The sequence below is a fragment of the Cariama cristata genome, unplaced genomic scaffold, assembly GCF_000690535.1.
Source record: "Cariama cristata isolate BGI_N322 unplaced genomic scaffold, ASM69053v1 scaffold3466, whole genome shotgun sequence".
NCBI classification, from domain to species: domain Eukaryota; kingdom Metazoa; phylum Chordata; class Aves; order Cariamiformes; family Cariamidae; genus Cariama; species Cariama cristata.
The window spans coordinates 8934-23553 of record NW_009622502.1 but is presented as its reverse complement, the minus strand read 5'-3'; the positions used below and the strand labels follow the sequence as shown (position 1 = coordinate 23553).

Here is a 14620-nt window from a genome sequence, read left to right as displayed (position 1 = left end):
GATATAGCAGCATCCCCCAATTCCCCAAGAATCTAAAAACCTTCCAAAGAGCAAACCGAGTCAGTGATCTAAACCCATGTTTTGCCAAAGAAGTAGGAAAACTTGTAAATAAAGCTTTTATCTTTTTAAAATATCAATACAATAGAGGGGATTAGAAAGAAAAAGACTAGATCTTTAGACAATAAAAGATGAGAAATTTGTAGAAAAGAGAGTGTTCACATATTTAGCAATATGCAACTGACAAGCCTATTATATCGACAGATTAAATGAACAAGTCCCTGTAAGAAATAATATGTCTTTACCTGTAAATCATTAAGTCCTCTTGAATCAGAGTCAGATGTATCTCTGTAAGCTGAGCTAGTCAGTTCTACATCAGTTGAGGCACGACTCCTTTTCTTTAAAGGTTTACAAGAGTCTGAAATCTCGCTGGCACCTTAACACAATACACTAAAATTAGTTTTAATATATCCTCTCAACTTTTTGCTTAAAATTAATAAAGGAAAAAGAAAAATGCGAGATAGCCTGAAACCATGCTTTATTTGCTAGCCTTAATTTTCAGTTTGCAATTTTGATACTAGTTTAATTCTCCCTGAAAAGCTCATTAACTGAAAACCACCTTAGGAAGACCTTTCGACAAACTTCTGAACACAGTGATACAGTGGAGGAAGCTACTGAATTGTCTATAACAGAGGACAAATCCTTAGGAGATTACCTCTTCATCATTCATCTTTAAAATATGGCTAAGACTTTTTTTTTTTTTAAAAAAAGAAACGTCCAGAAGGAGGACTTATATTATGCGCTTATAGCACATTAACACTCTTTTTCCAACTAGCAATGCGCAAACAAACAACAACAAAACCCAAGAAAACCCTCACAAGAGAAATTAAGATCAGCATCTTTCAGGCTCACCGCCAGAAAGCATTAAGACCTCTGCAGTTTACATAGAACGAAAACCGTTGCTGAAGTGTGATGAGCCAGGAAGTTTTAATAAAGTTTATTTTCATATGTAACTCACCTTTCTGCAATCCTGTCTTCACTGCTGTCAGTGGAACCATTTCAACCTGTTTGAATAGGAAAATCCATAGTTAAAACCAGAGGAATTTTTCTCCCTAGTATTAAAAAGAAAACATTTAAGTTTAAGCGAATAGCATCTCTGAACTCAGATGTAGTCTGTCATCCCCTTCTTAGTGTGAGCCTTCTTGTCCTGTTGGATTTAATCCTAGCTGCCTACGCTGAATGCCAGGAGACAAGGCAGCTGTACATTCACTAGCAAGGTCCTTTCCAATCACTCCCTTGGGGTATGAAGATGACAGGAAAGCTTTATCCGTGTCCAGCAGGCAGGAGCAGGGTTCATTTTAGCAGCCAACCCTGATGCGTTTCTCAAACCCCACACCTGTGTAAGCACCAGTTCCCCTTAACAGGTATGACACTTGGGTTAGTGAGACACTTAATGCATCACCACTGAAGGCACTTCCACCAAGCATGCACTCTTGAGCTCCTGGGAACAGACTTTCTCTCTGTATAGAGTGCTGCAAGGCGCCTGGCGATGGCGAGACGGATTTCGCACACAGCATTGCAGAGCTCTATACAGCTGGAAACTCAATGTCAGCGTACACTTAAGCAAAGTTTACAATCTTGCAAAAGCGCTTCAAGTTCTCCATCCTATATCAGAGGGATAAGTTTAGAAACTGTTCTGCCAACGTACAAGTAACACGTGAGAATTTGGTGACTGTATAATAATTATAGAAGAAAGTTGTTGCCTAAAATCCTGTTTTTAAGGTTAAGAATTACAAGTTATTTCTTTACAATGTGGTTACATAGGCATGTAGAAACACATTTAGTAAATATTTAAGGATTATTCTATAATTTTTTTAAAAAATATTTTATTTTGTTGTACAATAGGTAAAAACATACAATAGAAGGATTTGTATAGGATACATTTCGTAATACAAATATAAAATCTAAACAATCACTTTTATTTCTCCACTAGTCACTGTAACAGTAGCATTAACATTTTGTTTTTCCCATTAATTGTACTCGTTCCAGTTATGATTTTATACCAAGTTGTTGCAGACTAATTTGGGAATCAGTTGCAAGAAAACTTGACTTTGGGTAACAAATATTGTTGCATAATTGTAAGAAGTTAGTAAGATTTTTTTTTTTTTAATATAACTTAATACATTCAAGGTTATGCGCATTACAGTGCATTTGTGTTTAATTTTTAGTCATATACTTTTCCTGAGAAAAGCACTTCAATGTTCATAGTCTTAGTTAGCTAGATAATATAAGCAAGCAAAGCTAACTGGGATCCATGAAGTTCATATTGTTGGTTCTTATACCTTTGTTAAATTAAGAAACATTTACAAACATAAAATAACTCATTTGAAAATAGGGAGGCTGCAACACCTCATGACAAGAGGCTTAAGGGACTATGTCAGGTATCTTACGCCCAACATTTAAGTTGCTTTAAAGTTCCAGCAAGAAACTTTTCTAGAGTTAGAGCATTCTTCTGCTGAACACAGATTCAAATGCTATGGCATCGAAAGAAAAATATGAAAAAAAAAAGCGCAACTGGGTCCACTTTCAATCTCTGAAGTGAATGAAGTGCAAAACAAAGCAAAAAGGGCAAAGAATAAATTAAAATAAAAGAGATAAAAACAATTTTTCCCCTTCCCATATAAATCTTTAGCCTGACTGTCCCTTTTTAAAACTTCTCACTGGTAAAAGCTATACTATCAAAACATTTTATATAAAATTCTCAGGTTTCAAGTGGAGAGGCCCTTGAAGAGAGAAAAATCAACCATGTAAGGAAAAGAACCAACAACTTTGACAAACTTGTTAAAAAAGTGTATTCAGTTTTTAATATTAATGTCCATCCACTGAACTTTCCTACTCATTTCCACGCAGAATTTTTTATAATTTTTTTTAAAGCAACAACATTTGTCTGTCTGACATCCAGATTAAAGGAATGCCCTGTACATGTTAGATCTACTTAAGGAAAAAAAACGTATATCCCAGAAGATCTGTTTTGCTGATGTCTGCCAACATGAAAGTCTGACTATTCATCTTTAAGTTAAATCATTCTTAAAGTCCATTTTCAGAAGTGGTCAGATTAATCAGTCTAACTTCATTTGAAAAACAAAACCTCAATACAAACCAGCAGCTAAATCAAGAGCAAAAGGAAGGAACCTGGTGGCAATTCCATCAAAGAGAAAATTACTGAAACAAAATCATTTTGCTCATAACAGAAATCTCAAAGTAAACATGGCAGGTTCAATAGGAGTCTTGCATCATTGAGTTCCCATTTTCCATAGCCTGACTGATACTGTGAAGATGCCAGTAGCAGAGTCACAGCAATGGTATTGACAAGGGGATTTCATGAAGGATAGTCCAAAACGAAACCCGATGGGGAAAAATGGAGAAAAATAAAAAGGCACCAATATAAGCCACAACATTTATGAATACAATATATTTTAACTCTCTACATGGAGGAAGCCAACCTGCTCCTTTTTGATCTTCTTCTTTGGCACAACTTCAGTGGATTTCTCAGACTCTGAGCGGGTTCGAATCGATCTTCTCTGTTGCTTCTTTTCTACACAACCTGAAGAAGGAAAAAGGTTTCCATTACACGATTCCTCGTCTTTCCGAGACACAGCAAGACGTTCAACACCAAATCAACAGATAAAAGTAACGAAACCAAGACTTTTTCCGCTTTTGAATGTTTTATTTTTAAATTCAGCTCCAAGCTATTTGCCAACTGGTGCTGTGGTTGCAGACAACACGTTCTGATTCCATAGAGAGATCAGCTTCAGAAAAAGAGACACCAGTAACAGTGAAACAAAAAGCTGGAATCCAGTTTAGGGCAAACAGATTTTCATTACACACCTCCCAAGCACAGTCTTCACTTTGGTTAATTTTTAACCAAATAGTTAATCTTTGGTGTTTATGGGAAGGTATCCACAATCAACTTCTTGAACTAAAACAAGCTAGAAATTTAAGACGCAAAAGACAGCTTCCAAGTTTTCACTCAAAACACCAGTTCTGTGCCCCTGCTCTGCGAGGGGGACGGCCTTCTATCAGAACTGGCTAACATAAAAACTTACAGCAAGAACCATGCTGTAAGACATGCAATCAACACAAAATCGAACGCTCAACTAAAGATTTTGAGAGGTGAAGAAAAACTCAGCACAAACAGAAGCAGTGATCACGATGTGTTACTATAATTAATGAAAGGGAAAAACAAGTTTTTGAAAATATTACCATGGAAAACAAACTCAGATCAATGATGGTTATTGTGACATTTCAAGAGATGAATTAGGTGCTACTGTTTTTTTGACAACTAAGGCTGGCAAAATCAGAAGACCCTTCTATGCTACAAGTACCCCCAAAGAGGGCATACTGAGAAACACATACGCAACACTTAACACTACGTGCAACTTTTGAAACAAAGTACACACTTAGAGCTGCACTGACAGAAAACTGGAATTTGAAGATTTACGATTATCTGCTGTGACACATTACTCGTTTTTCAGTTTTGGGTGTTTCACCTAAAAATGACATGAATGTAAAAATACTTTGTATTCTTCCAAGTAAAAATGCAAACTCTTGGGACCAGCAATTAGTTTACTGTGCCAGATAGATACACTGAAGTTGTAAACCTGCATCTTCTTGTTAAGAGATAAAATATATAAAGAGATAGGCAGCCTTTTAAAAGGACTCCAGGAAAAAAAAGAAAATTCGTCTTGATTAATCAGATGAGCACTATTATCAAGGTTGCATGGCTCAGGAATATCTCAGTAACTAAACTTTCCAGTTGAAAAAGCTGTCATTTTACGATAACTGTATTTCAGAGGGGAAAAAAGTCAATTGTTTTTCTTCAAGCGAAAAAAGTTTTACAGCATATTAACCAACTAATAATAGCAATGAATTATTATTAATTCAGAAATTAATAACTCAGCTCAACATCCTTCACGTTAGCACATGTGTAACTTTTGCTTCCGATGAGCCGCACCCTTTGAGAGACACACACAACTACAATGGATCTCAACATCAAAGCTAAGGGCCATCTTTTGTCACTTTTGTGTTCCACCAAAATTTTGTGAAGCAGCTTAAATAAATTTGAGCAAGTATGACCAAATAGTTATTAATCAGTAATGTATTTTCTCCCTGTGCTGCCCCACTGCAGTAAAGGAAATAAGATGCAAGCCTTGTATCAGAAAAGAAACTCCAGAATCAATGCATCTAATATTGGCTGAAAGCAATATCGATCAATGCAGCGGGCACTTTTTCCTCTTCCTGCTCTCCAAGGATCCAGTGCATCACCTCCACAATGCTCCAATCCCATCTTCATGCATATTTTGATCCAGAGTTTCAAGACCAATTTCAGACCAGCAATCTACCTCACTACTGGCCAGGTCAGGTCAGGTTTATCCTGTTTCAGCTGTATGTGGAGACCAGAGGCACTATGAATTCTCATAGTTGTTCTCTTATTATCAGATGTCAAGCTACAGAATTACTTTCCCAGCATTATGGAATTCTGTATATCTAACTGCAGGTTATTAATAAGGACTCCCAGAGTCATTCTGTGAAATACTTTACCGTAAAGGTATTCTGAAGTTCCGGTGACCTTAAATTTGAAAAAAGGACTTCGCAGTTATGTTCCACGAGAGGGGACCAATAACTGTCTGGACTTTGGAAATGGCTTTGAAAGTGACTGTTTGGAGTGTATACTGAAGTAAAGCTCATGCACTCTATAGGGTGTTATCAGGTGGAGTTTTACGTATCCAAAAAACCTAAGAAAATGAAAAAAGAGAGGCTCAGAATTCTCACCCCCCTATGTCTGAAGAGCCATTGTGAAGGTGAAGCCTTTAGTTCCCAGGTGAGAGAAACAAAACAGCGATCACCACTCCTGCTGTGAGGCAATTAAAGTAGCAATTGTTTGAAAAAAAATGAAGTAGCTACAGCAACTAAAACTGGAAAGAAGAACCACCGTCGACAACAGCAGAGGAAACCCCACTTGCACCACAATATCCACAGTACTCAGCCTGTATTGTAAGGTCCCCAAATAGAGCCCATAAAACAGCGCATATAAAATCAGCCTACCTAAAAACTATGTAAGTACAGAAACTGAAGTATGTTTGCAGAGGACAGTGATACTATGTATGTTGACCACTGAGGTTTTTGACATGGAATCTCATTTATCTTGTTTGGAAAGGGAGAAATAACCAAACAGATGGACAGTTAAAGCAGAAGTGACACTTGGCAATATCATGAAACTTTTTTCCTCAAGAAGAAAAGAGAGGCTTTTTTTAGCATGTGTACTATAAGTCTGGCATCCTTTTTTGCTTCCGTTCCATGAGCATTTGTACATCCTACTGAGAGAAAAAAAATCAAGGTGTTCTGCTGCAACCTAAAATTTACTTTTACATACCCAATGTGAAACTAAGTATGTTTGAGACTATACCAAAGATATGATTACAAGTGCAGTAACAAACATGCAATAGCTAATGGGGATTTTACATGGCCTGTACAAAATCCGTGGTTGAAAAATAGAAGTCACCATAAGGACTGGAGGAACTTGAAAAGTTCTTGGCTTAGGATGACTCACAGCCGTCTCTTTTCAAGAACCTCCATGCTTTCAAAGGGTATCTGTCTCCTCTTGAGGATGATAAGATGACATACTGCAGATAAGTTTCTGCTGGTGGGGAAAAACCTCAGTCCCTTTGGAAGAATTCCCATTAGCTATTTCTCAAAAATCAAAACATAAAAAAACGTTGGTTTTCTGTTCCAAGTCTAGAAAGCACTCACCTTGTTTATCTTTCTTCTCTACTACTGTACTACCAATTAAATTCAAATAGCTTGTTCCAGGCTTTCCCTTCTCAGTCTCAAGCTGCACCATTTGCTTCAGTGGTGGTTCTCCCTCAGACATGATACTTCAAAGCCTAGTGCTTTATGATGGAGCCCCTAAAACGCCTTCAGAAGGCAAGCATTATCTCATTTGGCTGATGGAGTTACTTGGAGCAGTTTAAAAAAAAAAAAAAAAAGAAAATCACTATCCTTTACAAAGGTCATGCAGGAACTCAACAACAAAGTCTAGGAAAGCACCCATCCTGATTCAGAGCCATTCCTTACTGAACTATGCCACTTCCAGATTCTCTTCCTTTGATCCCAGCTGTTGTATTTTACATTTGGTGCCAAAAGCCAATACAATACTCTGCTACAACACATCCACTATATTGTCTTCTAAAACAACTTGCCATCTGTTCTCCACAAGGCGTCCATCCTTCTAGTATGTTGACTTAAATGCTCTAAGTTGCAGACGCTAAAAGTTCAGAGGCCAAACCAGCTAATCCCATCACAAAGACATCCTGCGTTTCTCAAGCATCTGGGCTCATCATGTGTTATATTAGCCATGCTTGTTATAACTATTATGTAAACAGAAAGATGTTAATAATAATTTTTAACTAATGAGAAAATGTCGGGTTTGATATTTGAATTTAAATGCCAGATTGCTAAAGTTCAGACAAGGATTCTGCAATTTTGCTTACCTGTTGACCCAGAAGTTGTTTCAGGAGACGACACATTTTGCACCGCTGCTTTTTCGTTTCTCTGATTTGATGAAGAATTAAGTTTCTCTTGTCCTTTGACGCTTATTTCTGTTTTGTTACCAACTCCCTTAAAAAGATAAAAAATAAAAGATTGTCTTAACCTATTTATATATGAGTTGTTGTTAACAGGCATACTGGATCTACTCATAAATCTCAGGACAGAAACATTCAATGCTCTTCAATGCAACACATACATGTGATGATACCTACTACTGAGCTGTTTCCCTGACGAACCTTCCATCCCTCTCAATCTCCCCTTACACAAAAGGGAAAAAAAAAAAATAATCCCGTGACTTTTCTAAACATTACCTTCTCTATAATGGTTAGGATGAAATAAATACCCTCCAGGCAGAGAGGCAGAAGAAGGAGGCAGAGAAATAGTCCTAAACCTTTTCCTTACACTGACTGTGAGAAGCTGCTGTGCACCTGAAGGAAGCTAGGAGGCAGAACTCATTTTAAAAATCTGTTACACAAAACGTAGTTATTACTTTTTAGTACATTAACAACAGTTTTGTCATCTCATCCATTTCCCACAAATCCATTGATTCTAAGATTTAGTGAGAATTTCTGGATTAATTCCAGCTTCCTAGTTGAAATAAACAGCTTTAATATTTTGAACGTGTTACGAGCAAAAATGTGACCATCTGTAGGGAACTCCTCTGCCACCAGTCAAAACGGTTACTGCCAGCGACTTTTGGATGCACTGAAATTAAGAGTTCAGTGCACTAAAAGATTCTGTTGTCACAACTGTCTTTTGTTAGATTTAATCTCCCCAATGAAAGGAACACATATTGTGAAGGCTTGGTGGACACAAGTTTAAGCTCGACAGCAAGACAGACTTGGGATAATTTATGAATATGAGGAGTCGCTACACAAAGTATATACCTTAGTGGAATAAACAAACTGATCGATGAGTTTTCCATCCCCAGCAGCATTCTGAAGGGCAAAAACCTGTTCAATTTTAACAACTGGAGACATGTTACATTTTTGAAGATCCAGGTTGTGCATGGTTATTGAAGCTGGTAAGGATTTTCTAGCTGCAGCTGTTTTCCATGCAATTTTCACAGGAGGTGGCTCCTCTTCTTCCACACTTGATTGCCTCCGTTGGCTTTGTCTTCGCACCTCAGCGTTTGAAGGCGATGCTGCTACCACATTGGCATGTTCTGGCTGGGTGTTCAATGCTGGCTTCGGCCGTCGGTTCTTCTTGGTCTCCGATTTAGAAGCAGCAGTCTTTTTGGCTTTTGACAAAACCTCCTCTGGCTCTTTGTCTATATAAATGAAGGTGTATTGTTCTATCCTTTCTTCCCGAGTCATTTTCAATGCTTTCTCAGCATGGGCAATACCAATATCCCACTGAGCACGCTCCCTTTGCGGCCTTGGTTTGCGAATCTTAAGGAACAAAGACAAGCAGCTAATTACACTGAACATTCTGCCATGCAAAGCACTTAAAATGCAATCCCGAGGTTCTTTAAATCTCTCAGGCAGCAGATCTAAGTTTGCTCTCCATTTACAGTGTATTTTTTGAAAGGTGGACAGTGAATCCCTTGCTCGGAGTACAAGCAGACACTCAAGCTGGATCATATAAACACCACATTTAAAAGTGTCTGCCCTGAGTTACAACTTCAAAAAAGACAAGAACAGGCAGTATCCAAGCCCATAATTCTGTTACGAGACACAGAATTAATCTTGTCTACTTTTAAAATCCTCCTTATTTTTTCTGTAAACACTCTTTTCCTTCCACATCAATATTTTGATTAGCATAAATATTGACTGAAGTAGTCCATCTACACAGTAAGTAATTCCTGTAGCTAACACTTCCTTTCCAGTAAGACAGTGCAAAAGAACACATCCGCTAGTATCAGGGGCTGAAAGAATGTCCTTTAAAAAAAACCTGTATTTTCCAAAGAACAGGTTAATAGCGAACACACAGGCACTGTTTTTATTTAATATTCTAGTATAGATGTAAAATTATCTCCAAAGCCCAGGATGACTGCCATCATGAGGAGCTGACAAAGTAAGTTCAGCTATCAGCCTTTACACGTGAAAGTCGTAAGAGTATGGAAACACTTTCGTTATCTTTGTGAAAAACACTTCTGCCAGTGAAACGCAGACAACCTTTTACAGGGTAAAGTACTACAGTGTCAGAGCTGCCCCACGAGAGTTTCACTTACACAGGCACTGTAGATAACCCTCTACACAACTAGTGTTCATCATACCTTCTGTTTCTCAGAGTGGTTGCTGGCTTGCTTAGCAGCCTCAGCCAATAACTGCTCATACTGTTTGTGTCCTTTGTACTCTCGAACCCGCTTCTCGTGCACCCACGCCCTCTCCGGCTGGTTGCTAAAAAACTGAACATGGTATTCACGGGCACCTGAAAATGAAAGGTTCTAGTCAGCACTTTTATCAATATCACTTTTCTGATTGAACTTACGCTTTTCTCCTCCACATCACTCAATTCCTGCAGGTGGAAGTACCTAGCCAAGGTTTAGATATAAGACTGGCCTAGATTTAGAACAGTTTGAGATGGGAAGATAAGTATACCTTGCCCACACTGAACACTCTCACACTTAGCAGCGCCTTCTGATAAATACATTGACTTGAGATAAGTGGGAGCATCTGCGCACAAGCCTAGTTTGCACAGGCTCATCTGTAGAGATAATTTAACAGGCACTAGTTTTATACGTAGCAGAAATAGTCCTGTTTCGCATTCACACAAGCAGAATTCATCATGCAAAGGGAGTTCAAAGATAAGGTATTTTTAATAAAGGAACAACTACAGACACCTGATATATTCTGGCAAAGATCCTCCTCCCTTACCTCTTGTATTAATTTTGGTATGAACATCAAGCTGTGGATCACATGAAACCATGCAAGGCCACCACGGGTATGTTCCCACCTTGGACCAAACCAAATCGCCAACCTGAAACTTGATGTCATGGGTGACTTGTGTTGGAAGAGAAGGCAAGAACTGCTGGACCTACAAAGAAAATGCAAGCTTAAAGTTACAGAAGACAATTTAGCGCACTTAGAGATGTGCACACTATCCACAGGGACTTGCTATTTATCTCTCTAGTTTGATAATCTAACACAAGAGAAACATTTCTTAGAAAAGTGACAGGAGTTACATACAGCTAGGACTTACACAAGATAGTCACTAACAAACCAAGACACACAACAGCAAACCCCCCCTCCCCCGCAAGTTTCTGCCTCGTAAGTTGATTAAGGGTGTTTTTTGGAATAAAGCAATAAATAAAGTACAAAGAGAGATGTTTTGATGCAGTAATGACTAATAAGAATTTCAAAGAAATGCCAATTGATTTATCTGACAAATTAAAGAATTCATGTAATAATTAGTCCAAAAATATTAACATGCTAGAAGTTCAAAAAGTGTTAATTAGTATATGTACTAACCGGGGTTTCCTCCAACACTGTATCTTCTCTTGGTCTTTCTGATAGCATGCTAAGCCTCTCATTTGGTCTCTAGGAAATGGGTAACAATGAGGAGAAAAAAGAAAAAGAAACACAAACAAGGTAAGGGGACAGTAAACCAAAAAAAGTTAATAATGAAACCTGGCAGAAAAAATAATTCACAGAAAGGCAACCATGAACTCAGAAAATATGAGTATGATGACTCCTCATGCCCTATTCAAAACATAGTAGCATCACAATCAAAAAATACCATTTTCCCCTACACTACTTACATTACCATCACACCTACATACAACCATATTCTCGTGTAACAGGTGACAGAACAACATACACTTGGGGACAGTAAACCCAAATATCTTTCCACCTAAATTAATATACAACTTCAATGAAACAGAGCAGAACATATGAAGGATATCCATAGTAACATGACGACTCTCACTGTATACCAGTTATTTGCAAAAACTACATCGTATTAAATATACAATATGAAAATTTGAAAATCGATGTTGAATTGCATATAGCTGACAAATATATTTGGAGGATCAAAAGTCAACAACAAAGCCTATGGTGCATTTCTAAGCCAGGCTGGGGCACACACGCAGTCTATTCTGGCAGAGTAGGACAAGAAAAGGTTTTGACAGAAGAGGGATCACCACCGAACAGAAGGTAACACCACTGGTGGAGCGGCCATGATAGGGAAGGTGATGACACAGCAGCTGAGAAGATAAGAGGTGTGCCATGAACCATCTAATGAGATGGAGACCAGACATTTGCTTCTTCTATAGCAGAGAAGTCAGTAGTCAAAGGACTCAGAGTAGTAAAAAGAGGAGTCAGACATATGCAGTGAGAAACTAATAATGCTGTTAATCCAAATTACACCTAGTCCATTTAAAATGAAGATCCCATGCTAGTCAACACTGCATGCTTCAGCTCAGAGAAACTAGGAAACACACATGTAAACATCATCTAGGACAATTAAGGTCAGTTCTGGCATAGGTCAGTATCTCATTTAGAGCTGTCTGTAGAAAACGATCATAAGTTGATTACACAGATTGCAAACTTCCAGCTCCTTGCAGAATACAACTAACGAGCAGAGCAGCCTATTCTAAAAACAAGTTTTCAGAGCTTAAAGTTCAACGTTTTCGTAACATTTTCATTTCAAATCAACCTTTCAAGTACAAACATCCCGCCACAGTCAGTGGGTTTCCACAGAGATTACGGTGTCAGAATGACGAAACAACTGCAGATCACCTTACTTTCAAATAGTCATGCTGAGCATAAATGTGTAAAACAACTGAAGTTGTACCAGAAGTTTTGTTTGTTCCTATTAAGATGATCCTAAGTTACAAGTCTCATACCATTAATACTAAAGATGACGAAGGTGTACATGATGAACGTACATGAAGATGAAATCATGTAGTGGAAAGCCAAATGGTGGGAGGATGAAACTGAGACTGCACTGGATAATTCATAATGAAAACCGCTAGCACAAAATCCTGTTCACGTCAGAGCGATCTGCTGTCTGAAACAAGGGTGAATAACATGAAACATTTTATTGCAGCAACACCTTTTGAAAGGCAAATGGAAGCTACAAGGAAGACAAAACCAAGACCAAGATTTCTGGTGAGTTCTGGATGACACATATGACTGGGAACTTGGAATTTGAGAGGCAAGGTTTTAGTTCAATCTAGGAAAGACAGCATGCTGGAAAAGACAGAAGATTATGTTCTCACGATAACCAGGTAACACCAGTCAAACAGAGCGACAGGTACACCTGAAGCTTTAAGAGTAGAAGCAGAGTCCTCGGTAAGAGGGAGAAAATGGTAGGCAAAACTGACAGCCTGATGTGGGGGTGACAGAAGTCTGGAAAAGAGGCCAGAAAGCCTGGATAAAAGACCATGTCTTTAGCTGAACTCTGAAAGAACCAAACTCACCAATGTTTATGCGAAACTTGGGGGATAAATGTATGATTACAGCAGCAAACAAAGGACAGGTGGATGAACAACATACGAGCAGCAGAGGCATTCAGCAGAGAGCTGACCCCAGTCTGTGAGAACAGACCCCAGTTTCTACCCCTCTGTGCAGGTACAGCAGAAGCGCGAGGGAGATCTCGTTCGGGACATTGCCTTCCCATTGTAACAGCCTCCTGGTAGTAGGCTGCCAGCTGGACATCTCAGCTGCTACAATCACTTGAAAGTGGTTTCAAACAGTATTTCTGAGCTCAAGAAAATGACATACAAATGCAGTCACAGATAGCTCGTATTTTAATCGGATAGTTCATTTCCAGTTTGGATTATAATGTTTATTAATGTCTTACCGAGCTTCATTAGAGTCAACTATGGTAATCAAATACAGGAGAAGCCCAAAATCTTGATACATCACCAACCTGATCTCTTGAAGAGGTCCACTTATCAGAGGGGAGATGTGACAGTTATAAAACTTGTAAGTATTCCTGGTAAGGGGTGTGTATGTGAAATCAGCATGTTGTCCATTAAAAAATAACAAAAACAACTATAATAATATTACTACATCAAGCATACAAACCTGCTATACTAGATCAGAGCCCTGATCCCTACAGGACAGGATCTTCTCACAAACATACCAAATGCAGCAAGTATCAAGGGGTTTCACAGGAACTTACAAGAAATTCAGCTATATACTGTAACAGCCCAGCCCAGCCTGAGCTGAGCAATTTCTGTCCTGGCCTGATATGGCAACTTCCCCATTCCTGACACTTGTCACCCCTCTCTGCTACCCATTCCCCTCAAACTAGGAAATACAGAAACCAGTATCACAGAGTGGGCAGGAATAAGCAAGAGAAAAGGAAACAGAAGTAATGAAGTGGCTTGTAAAACTGAAGAAAAAAGAACGGGTGAGAGTACCGAAGACCAGCAATTTGTGCTTCTACTTCCTGGAATCTAAGTTAAGACATCACTTACATATAGACACCCTGTATACATACATCTGTATCACAAAACTTTACAGAAACAGTAATAGACATCAATATTGAATCTTCCCAAAGTTTGCTGAGTCAACTGGTACTTCTAATTTGCCTACTGTTTTAGAACAGTAATTTCTATTGGCTTCTACATAGCTCTTGGGTTTTGTACATCATCACGATATCTCGAGTATCTTTCAAGTATTAATTAAAAGCCGCAGTGCTGAATACTCCAAGTAACCTGATTTTCCACTGAAATTGCGAGGCAATTTTAGGGATGTGTATGTTTGTACATTTTTGGCCAAAAGCTCCAGCCTCAACACTGTCCAAACTGTAGAAAACTCTGAACACGCTAAACCACTACATAATATTTTAAAAACCATGATATAACCTTTTCTAACATTTATTTTTCATACGCGGTCTTTTAATCAAAACTGTGTTGTCCTAGAAATCCCAGCAATCTAATATTGAGTATCTGACAAGTAAATAAAGCCTCATGACTTCAAGTATGTATACAACTAAAAGCAAGGAAAAACACTGCTGAAGATGCACGCTCCATCAACAATATCAGGTATACAGATGGCTGAAACTATTATTCCACTTACATTTTGCTCCTCTGGTTCTAATTTTGGAATTTTGTGCGACT

General features: G+C 38.4%; 1 protein-coding gene across 3 annotated transcripts in view; it reads right to left on the bottom strand.

Moving 5' to 3' along the window:
- Positions 1 to 14620, bottom strand: part of WHSC1L1 (Wolf-Hirschhorn syndrome candidate 1-like 1) — a 35364-nt gene that overhangs the window by 20038 nt on the left and 706 nt on the right. For all 3 annotated transcript variants that reach the window (XM_009702338.1, XM_009702339.1, XM_009702341.1), the window contains exons 2-10: positions 14580 to 14620; positions 11019 to 11087; positions 10425 to 10584; positions 9824 to 9978; positions 8493 to 8996; positions 7548 to 7674; positions 3501 to 3601; positions 1016 to 1061; positions 303 to 433 (exon numbers count right to left, since the gene is read on the bottom strand). In XM_009702338.1, the coding sequence (XP_009700640.1) occupies positions 303 to 433; positions 1016 to 1061; positions 3501 to 3601; positions 7548 to 7674; positions 8493 to 8996; positions 9824 to 9978; positions 10425 to 10584; positions 11019 to 11087; positions 14580 to 14620 (1334 nt within the window). The remainder of the gene's footprint in view (positions 1 to 302; positions 434 to 1015; positions 1062 to 3500; positions 3602 to 7547; positions 7675 to 8492; positions 8997 to 9823; positions 9979 to 10424; positions 10585 to 11018; positions 11088 to 14579) is intronic.